The sequence below is a fragment of the Rhodamnia argentea genome, chromosome 5, assembly GCF_020921035.1.
Source record: "Rhodamnia argentea isolate NSW1041297 chromosome 5, ASM2092103v1, whole genome shotgun sequence".
Classification (NCBI taxonomy): Eukaryota; Viridiplantae; Streptophyta; class Magnoliopsida; order Myrtales; family Myrtaceae; genus Rhodamnia; species Rhodamnia argentea.
The window spans coordinates 24,664,112-24,682,813 of NC_063154.1; the positions used below are offsets into that span (position 1 = coordinate 24,664,112).

At 38.2% G+C, this 18,702-nt stretch overlaps 2 protein-coding genes across 5 annotated transcripts; both read left to right on the forward strand.

Annotated features, from left to right (window-relative positions):
- Positions 1-26: 26 nt before the first annotated feature.
- On the forward strand, positions 27-13,829 carry LOC115757556 (tubulin-folding cofactor B-like). Of its 4 annotated transcripts, none has more exons than XM_048279219.1 (9): positions 27-271; positions 446-597; positions 1,891-2,009; positions 2,465-2,526; positions 2,769-2,810; positions 3,458-3,591; positions 4,235-4,343; positions 4,717-4,781; positions 13,786-13,829. In XM_048279219.1, the coding sequence occupies exons 1-8, from the start codon at positions 56-58 to the stop codon at positions 4,762-4,764; spliced, it is 882 nt and encodes a 293-aa protein (XP_048135176.1). In that variant the 5' UTR covers positions 27-55; the 3' UTR covers positions 4,765-4,781; positions 13,786-13,829. The 4 variants fall into 4 exon arrangements, with proteins under 4 accessions (XP_048135176.1, XP_048135177.1, XP_048135175.1 ...); XM_048279220.1 differs by having other exon boundaries at positions 13,782-13,799; XM_048279218.1 differs by lacking the exon at positions 13,786-13,829 and having other exon boundaries at positions 28-271; positions 4,717-4,883.
- On the forward strand, positions 11,040-18,645 carry LOC115757547 (leucine-rich repeat receptor protein kinase HPCA1). Its single transcript, XM_048279208.1, has 20 exons — positions 11,040-11,442; positions 12,301-12,421; positions 12,518-12,589; positions 12,972-13,046; positions 13,143-13,214; positions 13,363-13,524; positions 13,620-13,694; positions 13,960-14,031; positions 14,128-14,199; positions 14,292-14,360; positions 14,564-14,638; positions 14,780-14,851; positions 15,002-15,139; positions 15,256-15,740; positions 15,851-16,015; positions 16,111-16,247; positions 16,858-17,077; positions 17,194-17,429; positions 17,811-18,374; positions 18,444-18,645. The coding sequence occupies exons 1-19, from the start codon at positions 11,361-11,363 to the stop codon at positions 18,285-18,287; spliced, it is 2,877 nt and encodes a 958-aa protein (XP_048135165.1). The 5' UTR covers positions 11,040-11,360; the 3' UTR covers positions 18,288-18,374; positions 18,444-18,645.
- Positions 18,646-18,702: the final 57 nt, after the last annotated feature.

An 18,702-nucleotide genomic window follows, 5' to 3' on the forward strand; every position in this document is an offset into this window, starting at 1 on the left:
TTTTCTCATTAGAAGATGGAGGTGGAAAGAGCGAAACTTTTTTGGTAGTGCGTTGATGATATTGGCGAATTTCTCTGTTTGCATTTTGCTGTTCGAATCCGCCGGGAGAGTTCAAATCGAGCGATTTTTCTGGGTGATTCAGGAGGGAGCAGAGCGACGCCCAGTGATGGCAAGCCGGCTACAGCAGCTTCCGGGGGACGATTCCGTGCTTCTCCGCCTCTCACATTCCAACCTCAAAACCTTCTCTTCCGAAATCCGTCTCTCACTTCAGGTAACAGCTTCATCGAGTTCTCATTTTTGGTTGGTAATGGTAGGAATTTTAGCTTCAGGGTCTGATTCGCTGTTAGGTTCCAGTTCGATCTTGATCTTGTCTTTTTTGTGGAGTGAAGCTGATGATCTGATGAAGCTGGTTGTTTGTTCTTTATTTCACTGTTGATGGGGCCAGACCACGGTGGAGTCTGTGAAGGATAAGCTTTGGAGGAAATGTGGTACATCTGTGGAATCGATGCGCCTCGAGCTCTATGATGAGACCGGGTCCAAAGTTTCCAACTTGGATGATAACCACAGGCCGCTTGGTTTTTACTCTCCGCTTGATGGGTCAGTTCCATTCTCGCTTTTTTTTGCCGTTGTGTGTGTTGTAATGCTCAAGATTTTTTAGCGTTCCTGTTTAATGGCTCGGCGTTGTATACGATCTCAGCATATTTAACCTGCGATTGCATTTCAACAAAGGGACGACATGTTGAAATACATAGGTCGACCTGGGAACCTCTTTGCTTCACTATGTTTGGATGCGGTGATCTGGAAAGAACAGACAAGATTCATTCAATCACTAGGGAAAAGAGAAGCTAATGCATTGACTTTGGTAGGGGTGATTAGGACACAGGAGAATGAAAGGAAACCTCTCGTCAATTACGATCATCCCATTTTCGGAGGGATTGGGAACTCACTAATAATGAACTTTGAAGTGGTTTGGAGGGATTCAGACAGAAATACTTATTCCTTTGTTTTCCCTGTGCTAAAATGAACTAGACAGGATTATCTGTAATTGACCCATGAAATCTCTTCTCCTCCAATTGTGGCGCAGGGGAAATTTCCCAAACATAAGGGATGTCTATGAGATATTTCACGAAAGTCTCTATCAATTATTTGACTTGCATTATCCATTATATTCACAAACTGTCGCACTTTCATGGTTGTGCACACTGTGCAAGATGTTGGATGGGATCTTCAGAGGGAAGTATTTGCTGTTATTTAACATTTGGTCTTTCTTAACTAGCTAAATGTTTTGACGAGGCTGATGTTTACCTGGAGGCATCACTTCCTCCTTGGCTAAGACTTCCAGGGCACACTTAATAAGGACTGTACTTCCATCTGGCTATTTGTCAGAGCTTAAGGAATTAGAAATAAGTCTGTCAGGTTACTGACCTATCTGTTGCTATATAGATAAACCCTACAGTGATGAGTTCCTGCCAAAAATCTGGTCATCATGCGCTTTCCAGATTAATGTAGGCTTCACAATGCAGACTTTTGGCTACATGTCGTGAAATGGTGATAGTAGCCAATAATTCATGCTCAAAATGTTATCAATAAAATCGGTCTCGCAGATGTCTGTTCAGTAAATTATTTGCAAACCATGAAATAAGCAGTATACACTTACTTTTCCACCCCTCTTTATATGGTTCAATGGATTATATATTAGCCAGGGTAGAAAGCTGCATTTTGTGCTTGTGAATTGTGATATTTGATCTGTATGAACATTTTCTGTAATGTTTGTGTTTTTTCTTATATGTTGTCTACAAACTGCTATTTTTGTTGTGAAATTCTTTTACTCTGCACCTCTTTCTTGTTTGTTTATTGATTGACCTATGGTTTGGTTAATTTTTCTTAAAGGTATCGATTGCATATTATGGATGTCGATCCATCATCTGTAACCTCCGGTGGCTGGTTAGAAGATACTTCATTGGTGGAAAAATATCAAATTTCAGATGAAGCTTATGATAAACGCAATGGTGTGTTCTTAGCATGAAGTTTAACCAACCGTTCGTTAAAGTATATGTAACACAAAGATTAGTCATTTAGCATTCACTTTACCTGTATCATGCATGGAAAAAAAAAGAACTTGTAACACAACAACTTATTTACAATAGTTATGAGAACAAGTTGGTGCAACTCCATAATGAAGAGATGTACTTATTTTGGAATTGTTTGAGCTTTCACTGCTATATAAAAATGGTTATTTCTCATGGCGTATACTGTCCTGCCACATAAAACGGATTATATGATTAATAGTAACATACAATGAAGTTGATCACGGCTGATGTTGGAGGATTTAATCACAATGTTGCCTGTTTGGGTAAGATATTAATCCCACAGTGCATGCCTTATAACGCACATTAATGTTTCCTGATTTTATTGCTTCATCTTGTCGTTGAATGGTTTTGATGATGTATTTCTTCTTTTCCAGGAACTTTCAGAAAATTTAAGGAAAAAGTCTCATCCCAAAACCCATCAGCTTTTGAGCCAAAGGTAATGCCTTGAGTTTGACTAGCTGAAAGGTACTAGGTATTACTAGCAGTAGTCATATGGCTCCAAAGTCGTGTTTCTGTAGAACATTCCGTCCCCTCTTCAAATGTACTTTGTATGCCAGTCATGGAAGGTGTCTTTTTCCCTGTTTCCCAATCATGCCTGTCTAATCAATGATCCCATGTCCTTATTCAACAACATTTCTGGATGAAGCATCTGAAATTGTCTACCATTGTTATGTACAGATAACAGACAACTACATGGAAGATCTCTGTGCAAATATCACGGTCAGTAGTTTGGTTACTTGTTCCTTTGGTGATCAACTATCTCTTATATGGTACTATTTTTTATATCTTAGAACAATCTGGCTACGATTACGGGAAGCATTCTGGGTAGAAAGGAGGTGTGAGAGTGAATTAAAAGTAAAATGACAGAGCAGCTACCACTCCGAGTGCTCTGACTGTAGTACATTTGTAAATCATCCTTAGCATCTCATTTTGCATCTCTGAAGTGATCAACGTATCTGGGTTCCTTTGTGAAGGATTCTTCATTATACTAATTTTGCATCCAGTAGTTATCATCTGCTTTGGTTGTGGTAATTCAGTATCCAATAAAACTAAAGCTAGATAAGTTTTTGGCAGTCTTAACTGTTTGCCAACAGTTGCTAATGATCTGTGAGCGTGGTTGAAGCGGAATTAATGTAATCTGATTGCTGTGGGAGTTTTGTATTTGACCTGTTACTTGAAAGAGTAAGTGGAATACTTATATCTGTGCTGAAGTTTTCTGATCAGAGGCACAAAGGCATTTCTTGGGTTGTTCTATTTCTCTTCCTTGTATTGTTTCTTGCTATCCTTTTGTCATATTATGTGCTGTTTCTGTGCCTTGCTAACAGGATGGACATAATTTGTGGTGTCTGTCTTTTTTGATTGTTAAGGTGGGAGATAGGTGTGAAGTTGAGCCTGGGGCTAAAAGAGGAGTAGTTAAATTCGTGGGTAAAGCAGAATCTCTTGCACCTGGTTTCTGGGTTGGAGTGCAATATGATGAACCATTGGGAAAGCATGATGGCATGTATGTCCCTGTTTACAAATCTTTCTTTTGGCATTTACTTCAGTTACTATATATGCTTGTCACTGTCAATGACCCACTCAGTTTGTATCTCCAGATTAATTTTAGTGTTCTTTGGTGCAAAGAAAGAGTTATTATAGTAATGAAAATGCTAGCAAAGACAACGCTACACTTGTATGGATTGACAGATGAAATAATCAATGAACGCCAGTGGAAAGAAACAAATTTATTTTGAAGCTCGTTCTATTATGCCAAAATCTCCATCCCAAGTTGGAAAATATCTGATATAATTCTTTCCTTGCCCTCTGCTTTCCGCCCAAAAAAGCCTCCATGAAGGGCAAGGCTTAGTTCAATTCTCAGACTGCACATATGGCCTGCTTACTGGCTACAATAAGTTCAAAAACCTGTTGAAAACATGAGGAAAGAAAAAGGCTCATAGGCATCATATCTGACCCTTGAGGTGTGTTTACTTTCTTAGATCTCTGAAGCACTGTGTTATGAGGGCACGGCGATTGTTAGGCTAAAAGGCATTTAACAATTCATTACTGCAAAGATTCTCAAGAATAACCTGATATTCTATTTTTTCGTGAGTTACTGCTGTCATCTGCTAGTGCTAACATAATCAAGCTCTTTTCCCCGTGACTGGCCCTGCGCGTTTATATTCTTGCTGGACATTTTGTTGCAGTGTAAAAGGGACACGCTACTTCAAGTGTCCTCCACTTCATGGTGCAATGGTCAGACCAGACAAAGTAAAGGTGAGTTGGATATTATAGTTCAATGGTGTTATCTTATCGAATACTTAAAACATAGTGCTTCTAGATGTGTGAATTATGAGCTTAATGTTGAACTGGAAAAATTGCTAAAGGTGGGAGGCATCATTTCCTATGGACGTCTGCACATCTCTCTTGAAATATATTTGTTGCATTCGGATTGATTGTTCACGCTTTGAGACATGTGTTTAAAACGAGATGCAACAACTTCCAAGCGTCGAATAGCGAATGATAGAAATGCTTGTGAAAATTTCAAAAGAATGTGTCCTTGTTAACCAGAGTTGGGTGCCGTTGTGTTTGCATTTTGAGCTGCAACTGTCCTTAACTTGAATTTTCTCATCATTATGTGGTTTTCCAGGCTGGGGACTACCCTGAACGAGAAATTTTTGAGGAAGATGAGATATAAGCACGCAATTGCCATGGGTTTTTCTTTATCTAAGTGGTACTTTGCCATTTGCATCTTGTAAGTACACGAATTTTTGGTTGCACAATCCGCTATGAAACCGTGTATACGGAATGAACCTGGAGCAGCCTTGTTTGCGATTACTATTACGTATGCGGTGCTTAAGCAATCATGCTCACATGTTGCGGCACATGTGGAGTATTACAAAGACAGGGTGAACAATAGACGCCGACCTGCACTGTGCAATGTGGAAAGAAGAGAGAGAGTTGTAATTTATCACTAAGGCAATCAATTCATAACTAGGAGCTATTTGGCGTTTGAAATAGCTGCATGAATGACAAGCCAGCTGTGTAAAACTTAGTTGCTAATGGGAATACACTTGAAAGATGCCAGATTTGTAGCTTGAATTAGCTTCACAATGACTGTGTGATCTGATACAAGCAGTCTTTGGAAACATGGACCGGAGAGTGTAGGTTCCGTACTTAATACCGTAGGTTCTGCAGTGTTGCTGGGATATATGTGGTGTCTGTGTTTGTGTGGGTATGTATATATGTATGAATAATCTTAGACATTTCTTCAAAGCAGAGACTTCTTTTTGTCTTGCCGTGGAGTAAGATTATGAATCTCATTTTATGTTTTGCTAAGATGGCAAACATCAGGAGCTTAAAAGCTTTTGCTCATTTTGGCAGCAATCAACGACATGCCAAATTTCAATTAAAAAAAAACACAATTTGCCAATGTGGTCCTAATTGGCATTCGTACAATATATTTTGGACCTTTTTTTTGGTTAATTTTCTGGTTAACTATCAATAGTTCGCTCTTATTTGATTGCAGAATAAGTTACTAGTCATTTGAAAAGTCACCGCGTGCACAAAGGCATTAAGGTTGGTGAAGGCGCTTAATCTCATACATCCTTGTCATCTGCCTCTCGCAGCGTCATTTTCACGTCACTCGTGTTATCATATCTCTATTCAATTTCTCCATATTGCTATTCATTTATTTAGATGTGAACTTGATGGATGCGCTGTTTGCACTAGATTGATCAAATTGAAAAATTTACGATTGAATTGACATTCGTATAATAAGTTTTGGACTTTTTTTGGTAAGTTTTTCGGGATTTTCCTAGTGAATTAACTTTGGATACGTCTATGGTTAGTCAACTCAAGCTCAACTCAGTCTCCGAAAAGCATGTTTGAGTAGACAACATGTGGAGTTGCTTGGACTGGAGGACAACCAATGTAGCCAATAATGGTTTGAATGGTCTTGGTCGTTGTGGGAAACACACGTCTTGGGGCAGACAAGGTTGATAATTTGTTACGGTAGTTTGTCTATCTAAGAATTGACCTTGTTCCATGCAAGCAGAATATTTTTGTTTCGTATCTAAAAATATGGATTTTTTTTAGGTTAATACCACGAAAAATTCTAAATTAGTATATCTTTGATAAATTTACCTCAAATTATTATTTTTTTACCGCAAAAAACCCTTAATCAGTCCACTTATGACAAATTTATTCCAAATTGGTACATTTGTGATAAATTTATCCTCCGTTAGTTTTCATTAAATTTAATCGTCAAATTGCTGAGTTGGATGACACGTGACAATTGATAGGTGTACCGGTTTGGATTTTTACCCTATGTTTATCACATTTGTATTAATTTGAAATTTTTCGTGGTATTAATTCAATTTAACGGAGGATGAATTTGTCACGGATGTACCGGTTTAGGATTTTTCATGGTAAAAAAAAATTAGCTTAAGGTAAATTTGTCACATATATACTGGTTTAAGATTTTTGGTGATCGAAAAAATAGTTTGGGGTAAATTTGTTACAAGTGTACCGGTTTGAGGTTTTTCGTGGTAAAAAAAGTAACGTAGGGTAAACTTACCAGTTGAGATTTTTCGTGATATTAACTTCTTTTTCTTTTTCTTCAATTCCGATACACTTTAGCAAGTGTTGATAAGTGTCAAAAGCCTACCGGTAATCTAATTGTGGAAGGATTACCAAGTACGACAAATAAAAGTGGCAATTTAATAGAAAAATATGGTAGATTAAAAAAATGAAATAAGCATTGGCAATTTAATAGAAAAATATGGTAGCTACTCAATTGGAGAAAGTTGGCGAGTCATACAGGAAAGGATGGTGATTTCGTATAATAATCGTTATATTTAAAGAGCCGCTAAGAAATGTAAATAAAAGTTGGTAAAAAGATAAAATAAATTCCTTTTTGTCAGAGTGAGCAGAAGTCGGCAATATAATAACAACAAATCAAATAGACGTCGGTAACTAACTAGGCTGGTAACGTAAAATTAATTGATAACTCGATAACGAAAAAGTTGGTAATCATTCTAATCGAACTTGGTAATTTATTAAAAGAGTTGGTAAACTTCGAAACCCAGGTAAATTTAAGTCACACAAGGTTCATAATTTTATATAATAGTCGATAAATTAAAGTAGTTCGTAAGAATTGTAAATAGAAGTTGGTAAGCATTAAAATGAGTTTTTTTTTTTTTTGGTACAAAGATGAGAGAAGTTGATAAAAGAAAAGGCCCAAATGAATATTCGTACGGGAAAATTAGTTGGTAATATAATTAGAAAAAAGTTAGTAATCATTTTAATTGGTTTTGGTAATTCTGAAATGAGTTGGTAAATTTAAAAAGTTTGCAAGTTATACAAATAAAAGTGATGATTCAAATAAAGAAAATAAAGACACCAAATAGGATATTAGCAGTTTTATATAATAGTCTGCAAATTCAAGGATTTGATAAGATTAGGTAACTACAAGTTTATAATTGATGAGAGGAGCTTTGTTGTGGCCATATTAAAGTATGATGCATACTCCCCATCGACAGGAAGTAAGAAGGATTTTATAGTTTGAGGTCGTATTTTACCGGTAATTTATGCTTGGATTATGAATAATTACTGTTATATATAATATCTTTTTCGTTAATTGAGAGTTGTAATAGAAAGGTGGGATGTGCTAACTATAATAAAATCATCTGCTGGATATAGCTATAGTTTAAGGGTAAATCGGGATAAACCTCGTGTCTCGATTTTTCTATATCACCTTTACTTTTTATTTCGTTGCGTTTGTGCGTCTAATCCTAATAGGCTAAAGGTAAGAGAAGTTGATAATTTAAGTAAAATATGTAAGTAAGTAACTAAAATAAAAGTTGGTAACCTGGATTTTAATCTACGATCTTTGTTTGTGATTTTAAATTTATTGACTGGGCAGTGCAGCCCAATAGGGCGGTGGAAATATGAAAACCTTCCAGATACATTGATAAATTCAACGAGATGACTTTTGATACAGAGCTGACTGACCTTGCCCACAAAGGAAGGTGGGGCACAATTAGGCAAAGACTAGATAGAGGTCTTGCTAATCTGTCCAATTTCACCTTAGCGTCATCTGTAACTTCCCGCCCGAGGTAGTAAATTTCTCCAATTACACAAGTGTAAAAAAAAAAAAAAAAAGAGGAGCTATTCACGGTAAATTGGCCAAGCGAGTCGCATATGAGAAGTCGAACTCCTCGTGTTTTCGAAATAACAAAAAAAAAAATCCCTCGATTAGGCTCGTGAGCTGCTCAGATCGCGTGCTCGTCGAACTCGAATATGAACAGTTGGTCATGATCAACTCGAACCAAGCAAAACGTGTTTGGAGTAGAAAACACTTCGGGCCAAGAGAAATTTGAGAGAAAGCTTGACTTGATTGCACTTTCGGACAACCAATGGAGCCCAACAATGGTGGCATCAACTCGATCGAAGATGATCAAGGAGGAAAATTCAGGGGGTGCTGGTCAATGGGGGAAGCGCACGTCTCGGGAGACGACGGTAGACTTCTCGTCTTCTCTAAAAGTCAATTCAACTTTCCTCTAATTAAGTTATCAACTCTCAGTTTGAGATACTTCCCAAGTTTGGTTTTTTTTCTTTTTCTTTTTTGGATTCTCAATTTTTCTTATGTTGTACCAAAATTTATTACCTATCTTAACTATGCCTTCAATTTACCAATTTTGATTGAAACTAAGTGCTTTATTAACTTTTTTTCTCCAGTTATATTATCAACTAAATCGGGATTATCAATTCTTATTTGAGTTAGTTAACTTAAGTTTATTTGATTTCTTTTAGGAATTTAAAAACTTTTCTATTTGGTTAATTAATAAGGAATAAAGTTGGTAAGTTCCAAATAGAGGTTGATAATTTCATATAATTAATTGATAGATTTATGGTGTTAACAAGAATGTAAAATAAAAGATGCTAAGTAATAAGATAAGTACTTTTGTTTTGGAAAAAGAGAAGTTGGTAATTCAAGAAAACCAAATAAACATCGGTAACTAGCTCAAATAAGAGCTAGTAATGCCAAAAAAAAAATTAGTTGTTTAATTGTATGAAAGGATTGATAAGTAAAGCAAATAAAACTGGGAATTCAAAATGACATAAACATTTGTAAGTAAATGTGGTTACATTATTGTTGAAAGGTTAGTAAGTTACACGAAAAAGTAGTTGGTTGTTTTACATTGTAGTTATTAAGCAGAAGGCTTTGCTTATAAACGCAAAATAAAAGTGGTAAACGACAAAAGAGGGAAGCTTACAAAAAAATTTCTAAACCTATTGTAATTGGGCTAATTCAATCCATTTGGCTGGCAGACAACGACGTGATAAATTTTTTAAATGAGTTAGTAAAAAGTTGGTTAGTAGGACAAATAAAAGGGATAACTCGATAGAAAAGTTGACAAATTTAATAAGAGTAACTAATAAATGGTAAGCAACTCAATTGATAACCCAAAGCTCGTTAATCATTTAAGAAAAGTAAGTCACGCAAATAAAAGTTGAGAAATTAAATATATAGTGGGTTAATTAAAGTTACTGGTAAGAAAGGTAAATAAAAGCTGGTAAATGATAAAAGAAGCTTCAGTGTGTTGAAGATCAGAGAAGCAGGTATATATTAAAAAACTCCAAATACAACCAATTCCAGCAGGAGTTGGTAACACACTATTAGTTGGTACTTGAAAAATTGATAGTCACTTTAACTAAGATTTATAATTCGAAAAAGAGTTGGTAGTGAAATCACTAATAGTGGTAATTTATAGAAAGTTGATTAAAAAGAAAGAGAGAACAAATAAATGTTAGTAACGCGCAACTCAAATAAGAGTTAATAACAAAAAAAATTCGGTAACTTTAGTGGAGGAAAATGTTAGGTCACTTTAAAAAGGTCAGTATTTCCATATGATGGTCGACAAATTTAAGAATATCGATAAGAAAGGAAAACACAATTTTCCAAAATATAAGAGTTTTTTTTTTTTTTTTCAATCAGAGGTAACAAAAGTTACCATTGTACAATTAAATCGACAAAAATTGGTACCTAAATCAATAAACTTTTATTGATAGACTTCATAGAATAAAAGTTGGTAATTACTCTAATATAGGTTGATGATTTGTGAAAAGATTTAGTAAATTTAACTTGTTCGTAAGTAATACGAATAAAACTTGATAAATTAAACTAAAACAAAAAAAAGTTGCTAAGCAACTCAACAGGATTTGTTAACCAAAACTAGTTGGCAATTAACAAATCGGCAAGTAACTCCAATAAAAATTATAAATTCATATGAGAGTTGATAAATTTAAGAAGTTTCCTTAAATTACCGATAAGTTATTGATAAATCAGACAGCCTAAACTCTTTTTACCAAATCTTTTGATACTTACGGATTATGATAGAAATTCACCGGCACGAAATAGAAACTGTATTTTTTTTTCCAACAGGAGTAGAATTGTCTATGGTGCGAAAGCGCCCAAAATCCACCAAATTCAATCTCATCAATATCAAAAACAGGATTTAAAGCCGCAATTGCATTCAATATATTCCCATTGAATTCATAATTAACAATTACAAAGTTCTGCTAATCACATTGCAGTTGGTGGGAGCAAAACTTGTCAACTTGATCTTCCTCCTCTCACATCCTATCTTTATCACATCCTTGTTCTTTGCATGTCTCAAGCAACGTCGGCATCCCATATTTATTTCTGGTCCAACTCGGTTGAATGATTCCTCGAAAACGACCAGGTGGTTGCTGACTCTGCTACTACGTGACTAAACCTTTTGTGATGGAGTGGAGGCCACCAGCGCCCGTGCGTACTGGGCAATTCATTCGTCAACTTGTCGTTTTCTACATTTTCTCCTTCATCTTCAACCCATGTTTCGGTGCTCATCTTTCTCTTTTCTTGTTTATTTGGACTTTGTGACTTGGTATTGAGTCTATTGACTGAGTAAACTCCCAACACTCCCCCCCACAATGCAGCACTTGGAGAAAACAAATGCAGATGAACGTGGTTCTGGTGTGCTGATGTTTACATTGCTTGTCAGCTGGATCGGCGAGACTCCAATCCGAAGCTTTCGTGGATAATACTTCATGTTTCCCTGACAAGATAAGGGACAGAGAGAAAGAGAAGACTGCTTGGAAAGAAGGGTATGCTGGGAGTTGGCAACCAGCCCTTTTCATTCTGCCATCATGTCGACCCAGTTGGAGCGTCTCTTGATGAAGAATTCGATGTGATGCAACTGCTGAAGCTGAAACAACTTTGAATTCTCTGAGTTTTGAGATTGAGTCATGGGTGTGCGAGTTCTGGCGATTCTGCTAGTTATTCTCCTAGGAGATTCCACTGCTGATGCGGCTACAAATCCGGATGATTGTAAGCTCGGTTCAACTACTTTCTTGACGCTTATTTCCCAAAATGTGTCATTTCATAGAGGTGATTTTGCGAATTACACGACCCCGCTCGCCTGAACTTTTTGCATATTGTCGAGCCATTGCCCACTTAGATGAAATAAGGTTCCTCCTAGTCAGAGGACGTCACAACGTTTACAGGAATCAGAGTTGACTATTTGTCCACAACCAATGTAAGAACTATAGTGCACTCAACTTTCTTGAGATATCGATGTTTCCTGTATTCCTTTTGATGATGCTAATGTCATTTTTGAGGTGATCTAAATCTGTTTTCACACCCTTTTGCCTGCCTCTTTGATCCAAGGAGGCTTTATTGCCTGCCACTTTGCCTGAGTTTAAGAAGATAAGTGAGGACTTGAGATATCAAATTTTGCAATTCGTCGAAATGAGTAAATGTACTCTTCGTAGTGTTTACAGTGGATAGCACGTTCTGGACTTGGAAGTCATTATCTTACATTCAGGTCATTCTACACGGATTTTGTTTTGGTACAAAGATCATGCTGCTTTCATTAGATAAGGGAGTCCTCAGTTACAAAGACACCCCTCAGATACAAAGGTCATGCTGTTGGTTGCTATTCAAGCAACCAAAATTCGGGACATTTTTAGAGCAGCTACTGTCAGATAATGCATCCATGCTTCCAATTTTTCGTTTTCCTGCTTGCACACTCCTGGATAATAGATGAATGACAATTTTGTAGCAACTTGCTCTCGAGACTTTTGGGATCCTCAGATTCATACAGGAGATGTCGGATAATTGCTATTTGATGCACACACACATATATCTATAAGTTGTCATTATACAATTGGTTATATTTCAATGCAGTCAGTTCAATTACGGGGGTCAAGAGTGCTTGGCAGAATCCACCACCCAACTGGGTGGGGGCTGATCCTTGTGGCAATGCCTGGGATGGGATCAGCTGCACCAATTCTCGTATTACTTCCATGTAAGTTCTTGAGTTTCCCTTTTGACTTTATGTTTGACAGTCTGCCTTTAATAATTCTATCTATATCTGCAATTGATTGGACTCTCTTGATTTCAGAACATTGTCGAGCATGGGTTTGACAGGTTCGCTTTCGGGAGACATTGGACAACTATCTGAGTTACGAATTCTGTAAGTTCACTGTTTCTGGCACTTCCCAGTTTATGTTAAGGGCGAGGACTTAATTACCACTTTTGTAGTCTTTTTCTACCAAAAGATAATTTAGTAATCTATTACACGAATTTCTCTCTAAAATTGGATGTAGTAAGCATAATTAAAGGGAATTATTGGGAAAAAGGGCTCAAGTGTTTATTTTGCTGGTGTCATGTATGTAGTCCTCTTATCAAGATTCTTGTGCTTTCTTCTCTCCCATGTGTCCTACTTTGCATGTGGAGCCGTCAATGTTGTGCAAGTAGTGGGATTCATGTCTACGATTTGGTGTTTTTATCTGTTTAAGCTGCTTGAATTGGCCTTCTTTGATTCATTGCTGAGTATAACAAGCCTTTTCATGAAGGGACCTATCTTACAACAAGGGTCTGACTGGATCTCTTCCTGTACAAATTGGAAACTTGATGAAGCTCACAAACTTGTAAGCTACATATCATCAACTTATCTAGTGTATTCTGTGATCCCTGATTGTCCAAGCCTAAAATGACCAACCTTCCTTTCCATCTCAAAATGCAAGAATCCTGGTTGGTTGCGGATTTTCTGGCCGAATACCAGATTCCATTGGATCTCTACGGAACCTGGTGTTTTTGTAAGTCCTCCACCCCATACACCTGATTTGGACCTTACATGTACATGATCAGTTTTTGGACAAGCTAGAACATGTCTTGCTCAATTCAATCATACATTATTCTCCTGGTCATCGCAAGTATCTGAATCGTTCTTCCAATATATTGCAGATCTCTAAATTCGAATAGATTCAGTGGGCTGATTCCAGCTGCCATCGGTAACCTAGATAGGCTTTACTGGCTGGATCTAGCTGACAATCAGCTAACTGGATCTATTCCAGTATCGAATGGAAGCAATCCTGGCCTTGATATGCTACTTCACACGAAGCACTTGTATGTGCATGTCTTCTAGCTTATCATATAGCTGTATCTGTGAACTGATTTGTCTTTGTTGTGTTATCTGACTAATATTCTGCCTTCATGCACAGTCATTTTGGACAGAACCAACTCGATGGCACAATTCCTTCCCAACTATTCAGTTCTGAGATGCATCTCATACATGTGTAAGTTCTAAGAATCCACTAGGGCAATGCATTTGGTCTATTCATTGTTTCCTCAAGGCTTCTCAAGCATTAACTAAAGAAAGTTAGACCCTCTCTCTCTCTCTCTCTCTCTCTCTCTCTCTCTCTCCACTGCACATCTTTGTTATCCTCTCTTGTTACTTAAATCATCTTTCTAGGAGAGAGGCAGTGGAAAGTAGAGAAGGTAATTGCCTGCTTATCCTTTATTGTAAGATAGAAATCCTCACAAACTTCTTTAACTGGGCAGGCTTTTTGACAACAATCAGCTCACAGGTAGCATGCCTTCCACTCTTGGACTGGTGCAGAGTTTGGAAGTTGTGTGAGTACTCATGGTTCTACCCAATCCTCATGAGGATCACTTCCCTTGTGCTCATTGCACTTCAGGTCCATGTTTAACCTATTTCAATGGTCACAGACGCTTTGATAGGAACTCTTTAAGTGGTGCAGTCCCTGGAAATCTCAACAATCTTACATCTGTTCAAGAACTGTAAGTAAAACATTATTCTGGTCGTGTCATTTCACTGTTTTCTAGTGCATTCACTATAATTGATCTCCAAAATTTACTGGTGTACTTTTTAGCCATCTTTCCAACAATAGGCTAACTGGTCCGTTGCCCAACCTTACTGGCATGGATGCCCTCAACTACCTGTAAGTAATAATCGTCTTAACAATTAGCTAATCACATGGTGTAATTGCTTATCATTTATGAGTTCTCTAAGGGACTCAGAGCACATGGTCAAATGTAAAATGAAATCATGGACTCTTTTTCGTAATTTTGAATTGGCCGTTACTTATTGTCCCATTACGGCTATGTAAAACACGGACTTAAACTGACAACGGTGGATTCACAGGGACTTAAGCAACAATAGTTTTGACGCGGCAGATTTCCCTCCATGGATTCCAACATTGCAGTCTTTGACAACATTGTACGTTTCCCAATCTGTCTATTGCCTCCATCAATTCACTTCAACTCCCCCACTGCCCCCTCGAAATGAAACATGACATTTCATTGTTTTCGGGTTGTTATGTCTAATTAAATAATATATTATACCTTTCATCAATTTCAGAATGCTGGAACACACGCAAGTTCGAGGACTGCTACCTGTCATCCTTTTCAGCATTTTCAGTTTACAAAGTGTGTAAGTACCATCTTGATCTCAATATTGACCTCAATGTAAAGGACGTCTACTTCTTCAAAACCCGACCTGGTTCATTCAATTGACTTCCTGGTGCGTTTCAACTTGGACATAGGATGATGGCTGAACGTGTGAATTTTCCTGTAATGTCAGGGTCTTAAGAAACAACCAGCTGAGTGGAACCTTGGATATAGGCACCAGCCATAGCAATCAATTGCAACTCATTGATTTGCAGATCAATTTTATTGATGACTTCAAGCAGAGTTCCGGAGGTTACAGTGTCGAGGTGATGTAAGTCACATGAAGCTCTTTGGCTGTTTCACTCACTTATTCACAAGATGAATCGAGAATGCTTTTTTTCACAGTTTTTGTGCTAATGTTGTGCCAATGTAATCGCATTTCTGCAGACTTATCGGTAACCCGGTTTGTCAAGAAACAGGAGCAGCTGGGCAAAGTTACTGTGCCATTCCACAATCCAACACCTCCTCATACTCGACACCGCCTAATAATTGCATTCCAGCCACTTGCAATTCAAATGAGACTTCCAGCCCCAACTGTAAATGCAGCTCTCCTTACATGGGAACTCTAGTCTTCAGAGCTCCTTCTTTCTCAGGTTTAGGAAACTCGACTTATTTCGAACACCTTGCACGCTCTATGATGACCTCTTTTCAGTCCTATCAACTACCGGTAGATTCCATCTCGCTGAGTGATCCACGGAAGGATTCATCTGATAACTTTAAACTGAATCTCTCGGTCTTCCCATCTGAGGGGGTTAGTTTCAATCGGACTAGCATAAGCAGTATTGGCTTTGTGCTCAGTAATCAGACTTACAAGCCTTCAAAATTATTCGGGCCTTTCTATTTCATCGCCGATCAGTACACGTACTTTGCTGGTAATATCTCTTATTATTTAACACACACATTCCACTGCTTCGTCTATCTAGATTATCTTTATTTCTTCATTATACTAACAGAAATCTCTCTCCCTCTTTCTCACTCACAGAAGCACAAGTACCGACCACATCCAAAAAATCCTCAAACGTCGGAGTCATCGTTGGTGCAGCAGCTGGTGGTTTTGTTCTCCTCTTGCTATTGGCTCTTGTAGGGGTTTATGCTTTTCGCCAAAAGACAAGAGCAGAAAAGGCTACAGAGCAAAGCAACCCTTTTGGTATGGGCAGATTCACTGCAGTCTTGCCACTTAGCTTGTCTCTGATTCTGGAAGTAAGTCTCAGTAAATATTTGTTGTTATCTATGGAAATGCAGTAAACTGGGACCCAAATAAGAGCAGCGGCAGCATCCCCCAACTCAAAGGAGCGAGATGGTTTTCTCTTGAGGATCTTAAGAAATACACCAACAGCTTCTCAGGAGCCAGTGAAATTGGGTCTGGCGGATATGGAAAGGTTTACTCTCTTGACTCTCAGTTCTGTTAAGAGAAACCTCAATTAGCATACTCTTGCTCCTATACTCCATATCCTTTTGTCGCAGTCCTCATGTTAACAAGAAAAAACTTCTGTATAAGTTCCATTAATTTGCCACTTTGTTTGAAGCTTAGGCTCACCGCATGATAATTACTGAGTTTGCAATCTCCTGCTAGATTTTCAAAAGAACAAGTAAGGGCTTCTTAGACTTGACAAAACCAGATGTGAGTTTGCTCATACAGAGAAAATGTAATTCTGAGAGATGGGCAAAGCCGTACATGTTGCTTCACATTAGTTTCTACTTAGTTTTCTTCTCTTTCCAGGAGAATCTTATATTTACACATGGCTTTAAATTTTTCAACCGCTTTTCTTATCTGAACTTTTCCATTTACGTTGGTACTTGATTCCATTAAATTCCTGAACAGTAAATGAATCTAAAATTTTGTCTTGTCTTAATTTCGTGTTTATGTCTCTTTAATCTGAGAACTGCATTGATACTGTGCCAGCATCGTGAAATCTATTTATTTGTCTTCGAAATCATCAGCTGCCCTGAAAAATGGCTGAGTTATACATTTCGTTGTTGCTGTGGCAGGTCTACAGGGGTACTCTTCCCACTGGAACTCTAGTCGCCATAAAACGAGCACAGCAGGGATCTATGCAGGGTGGGGTCGAGTTCAAAAATGAAATTGAGCTCCTATCAAGAGTCCATCACAAGAATCTTGTCAGCCTTGTCGGTTTTTGTTTTGAGCAAGGTGAACAATTGCTAGTGTACGAGTTCCTTCCAAATGGTAGCCTCAAAGAGAGTCTCTCAGGTACCTCCTCTCAAGTTTCTTATGTTGAGAAAGCATTCATGCGGAATGTAGGTTTCTTAAGGAAAAATTCCTTGCTCATATCGTCTATGTTCACAACTACAAGTTTCAACTTGCAGGAACGTCGGGAATCAGGTTGGATTGGGCAAAAAGACTCAAAGTAGCCATTGGTGCAGCACGAGGTCTGGCTTATCTTCATGAGCTTGCTGATCCTCCAATCATACATAGGGACATTAAGTCAACCAACATCCTATTGGACGATCACTTGAATGCGAAAGTTGCTGATTTTGGTCTCTCCAAGCTCATGGGAGAGGGTGAAAGGGGTCATGTCACCACTCAAGTCAAAGGAACAATGGTCAGTAATGAGCTCTAGTCTAACGTAAGAGAGTCTCAAAACTTTTCTTGGCAACGTGGAAATTATGAATGTGTTTCCTGATTCCTAGAACAGCCCATGTTTTCAGAACCTAGTAATTGCCTGGAGAAGAAGTGCACTTTACAGGTTTTGGTCAGGAGTCTTCTTCAGAGAAAATGACATAGGATAGTTATTCTTTTCAATTTGGATGATTATCGTGATTATTTCCGCCGAGTCATATGAGAGAGGATGCTACTTTGTCTCAGAACAAGAGAAAATTATTTAGCTAAGTTAATGAAAACAAGGGTTGTGGTGTTGGTCATTATTGTTTGCCTAGCTTTTGTGCTGAGTTTTACAAACCGATCATGCTATATTCTTTTGAAGGGCTACTTGGATCCTGAGTACTACATGACGCAACAGCTGACCGAGAAGAGCGACGTCTATAGCTTTGGAGTAGTGATGTTGGAACTCCTTACTGCCAGAAGGCCGATAGAGCGGGGCAAATACATTGTGAGAGAAGTGAGGGTGGTCATGGATAAGGATAAAGAATTGTACAATCTGCAGGGGATTCTCGACCCAGCCATCGGTTTGGGCACGTCTTTGAAGGGTCTTGAGAGGTTCGTGGAGTTAGCAATGAGATGTGTGGACGACTCAGGCGCAGACAGGCCAAGCATGGGAGAGGTGGTGAAGGAAATCGAGAACATCATGGTTTTCGCAGGTTTGAACCCAAAGGCCGAATCTGAGACCAGTTCGGCCAGTCATGAGGAGGCACGTAAGGGGAATTTCAGACATCCATACAGCAACGAGGACTTCTTAGAGTACAGCGGGGGCTTCCCGCCTTCAAGGATTGAACCCCAGTAGGCAGATCACAGTCATGACCAGCTTCAGTGTCCATTAAGAAAATCAAACTTGCATAAGTATTCATGACTCTCTCTTTCCAGATGTTCAGGTCCTGTGATGTTTGTATCCAGTGAGCGTTTTAAGCATGTAAAATTGCTGGCCTCTTTGTGTCAGTAGAATTCTAAACTTGGAGCTGATCATTTATCTTCCACTTGTACACCCGGTCTTGTCTTCTCGTGGAGAAGATACTATATAGACTTGTTTGTTGAGTGATTGCAATCATATTATCAATCACAGTGCAGGAAACATATTGGAACAATTGTCATTCAGCGCCGTCGACGGGAGAATTCACCAATTTCTTGACATGTGATCGACTCGATCTAATCGTAACAGTGTTGTTTGTCTGTCATAATGAAACGATGCGAGGTTTGGGAGA

Excerpts from the sequence above, each read along its gene's own strand:
- LOC115757547 (XM_048279208.1), top strand. The coding sequence starts at position 11,361 with ATGGGTGTGCGAGTTCTGGCGATTCTGCTAGTTATTCTCCTAGGAGAT. Across the intron at positions 13,215-13,362 it reads CTACGGAACCTGGTGTTTTT|ATCTCTAAATTCGAATAGAT; the intron begins GTAAGTCCTCCA and ends AATATATTGCAG. Across the intron at positions 14,361-14,563 it reads ATGGATGCCCTCAACTACCT|GGACTTAAGCAACAATAGTT; the intron begins GTAAGTAATAAT and ends GTGGATTCACAG.
- LOC115757556 (XM_048279219.1), top strand. The coding sequence starts at position 56 with ATGATATTGGCGAATTTCTCTGTTTGCATTTTGCTGTTCGAATCCGCC. Across the intron at positions 2,527-2,768 it reads CATCAGCTTTTGAGCCAAAG|ATAACAGACAACTACATGGA; the intron begins GTAATGCCTTGA and ends TGTTATGTACAG. Across the intron at positions 2,811-3,457 it reads ATCTCTGTGCAAATATCACG|GTGGGAGATAGGTGTGAAGT; the intron begins GTCAGTAGTTTG and ends TTGATTGTTAAG.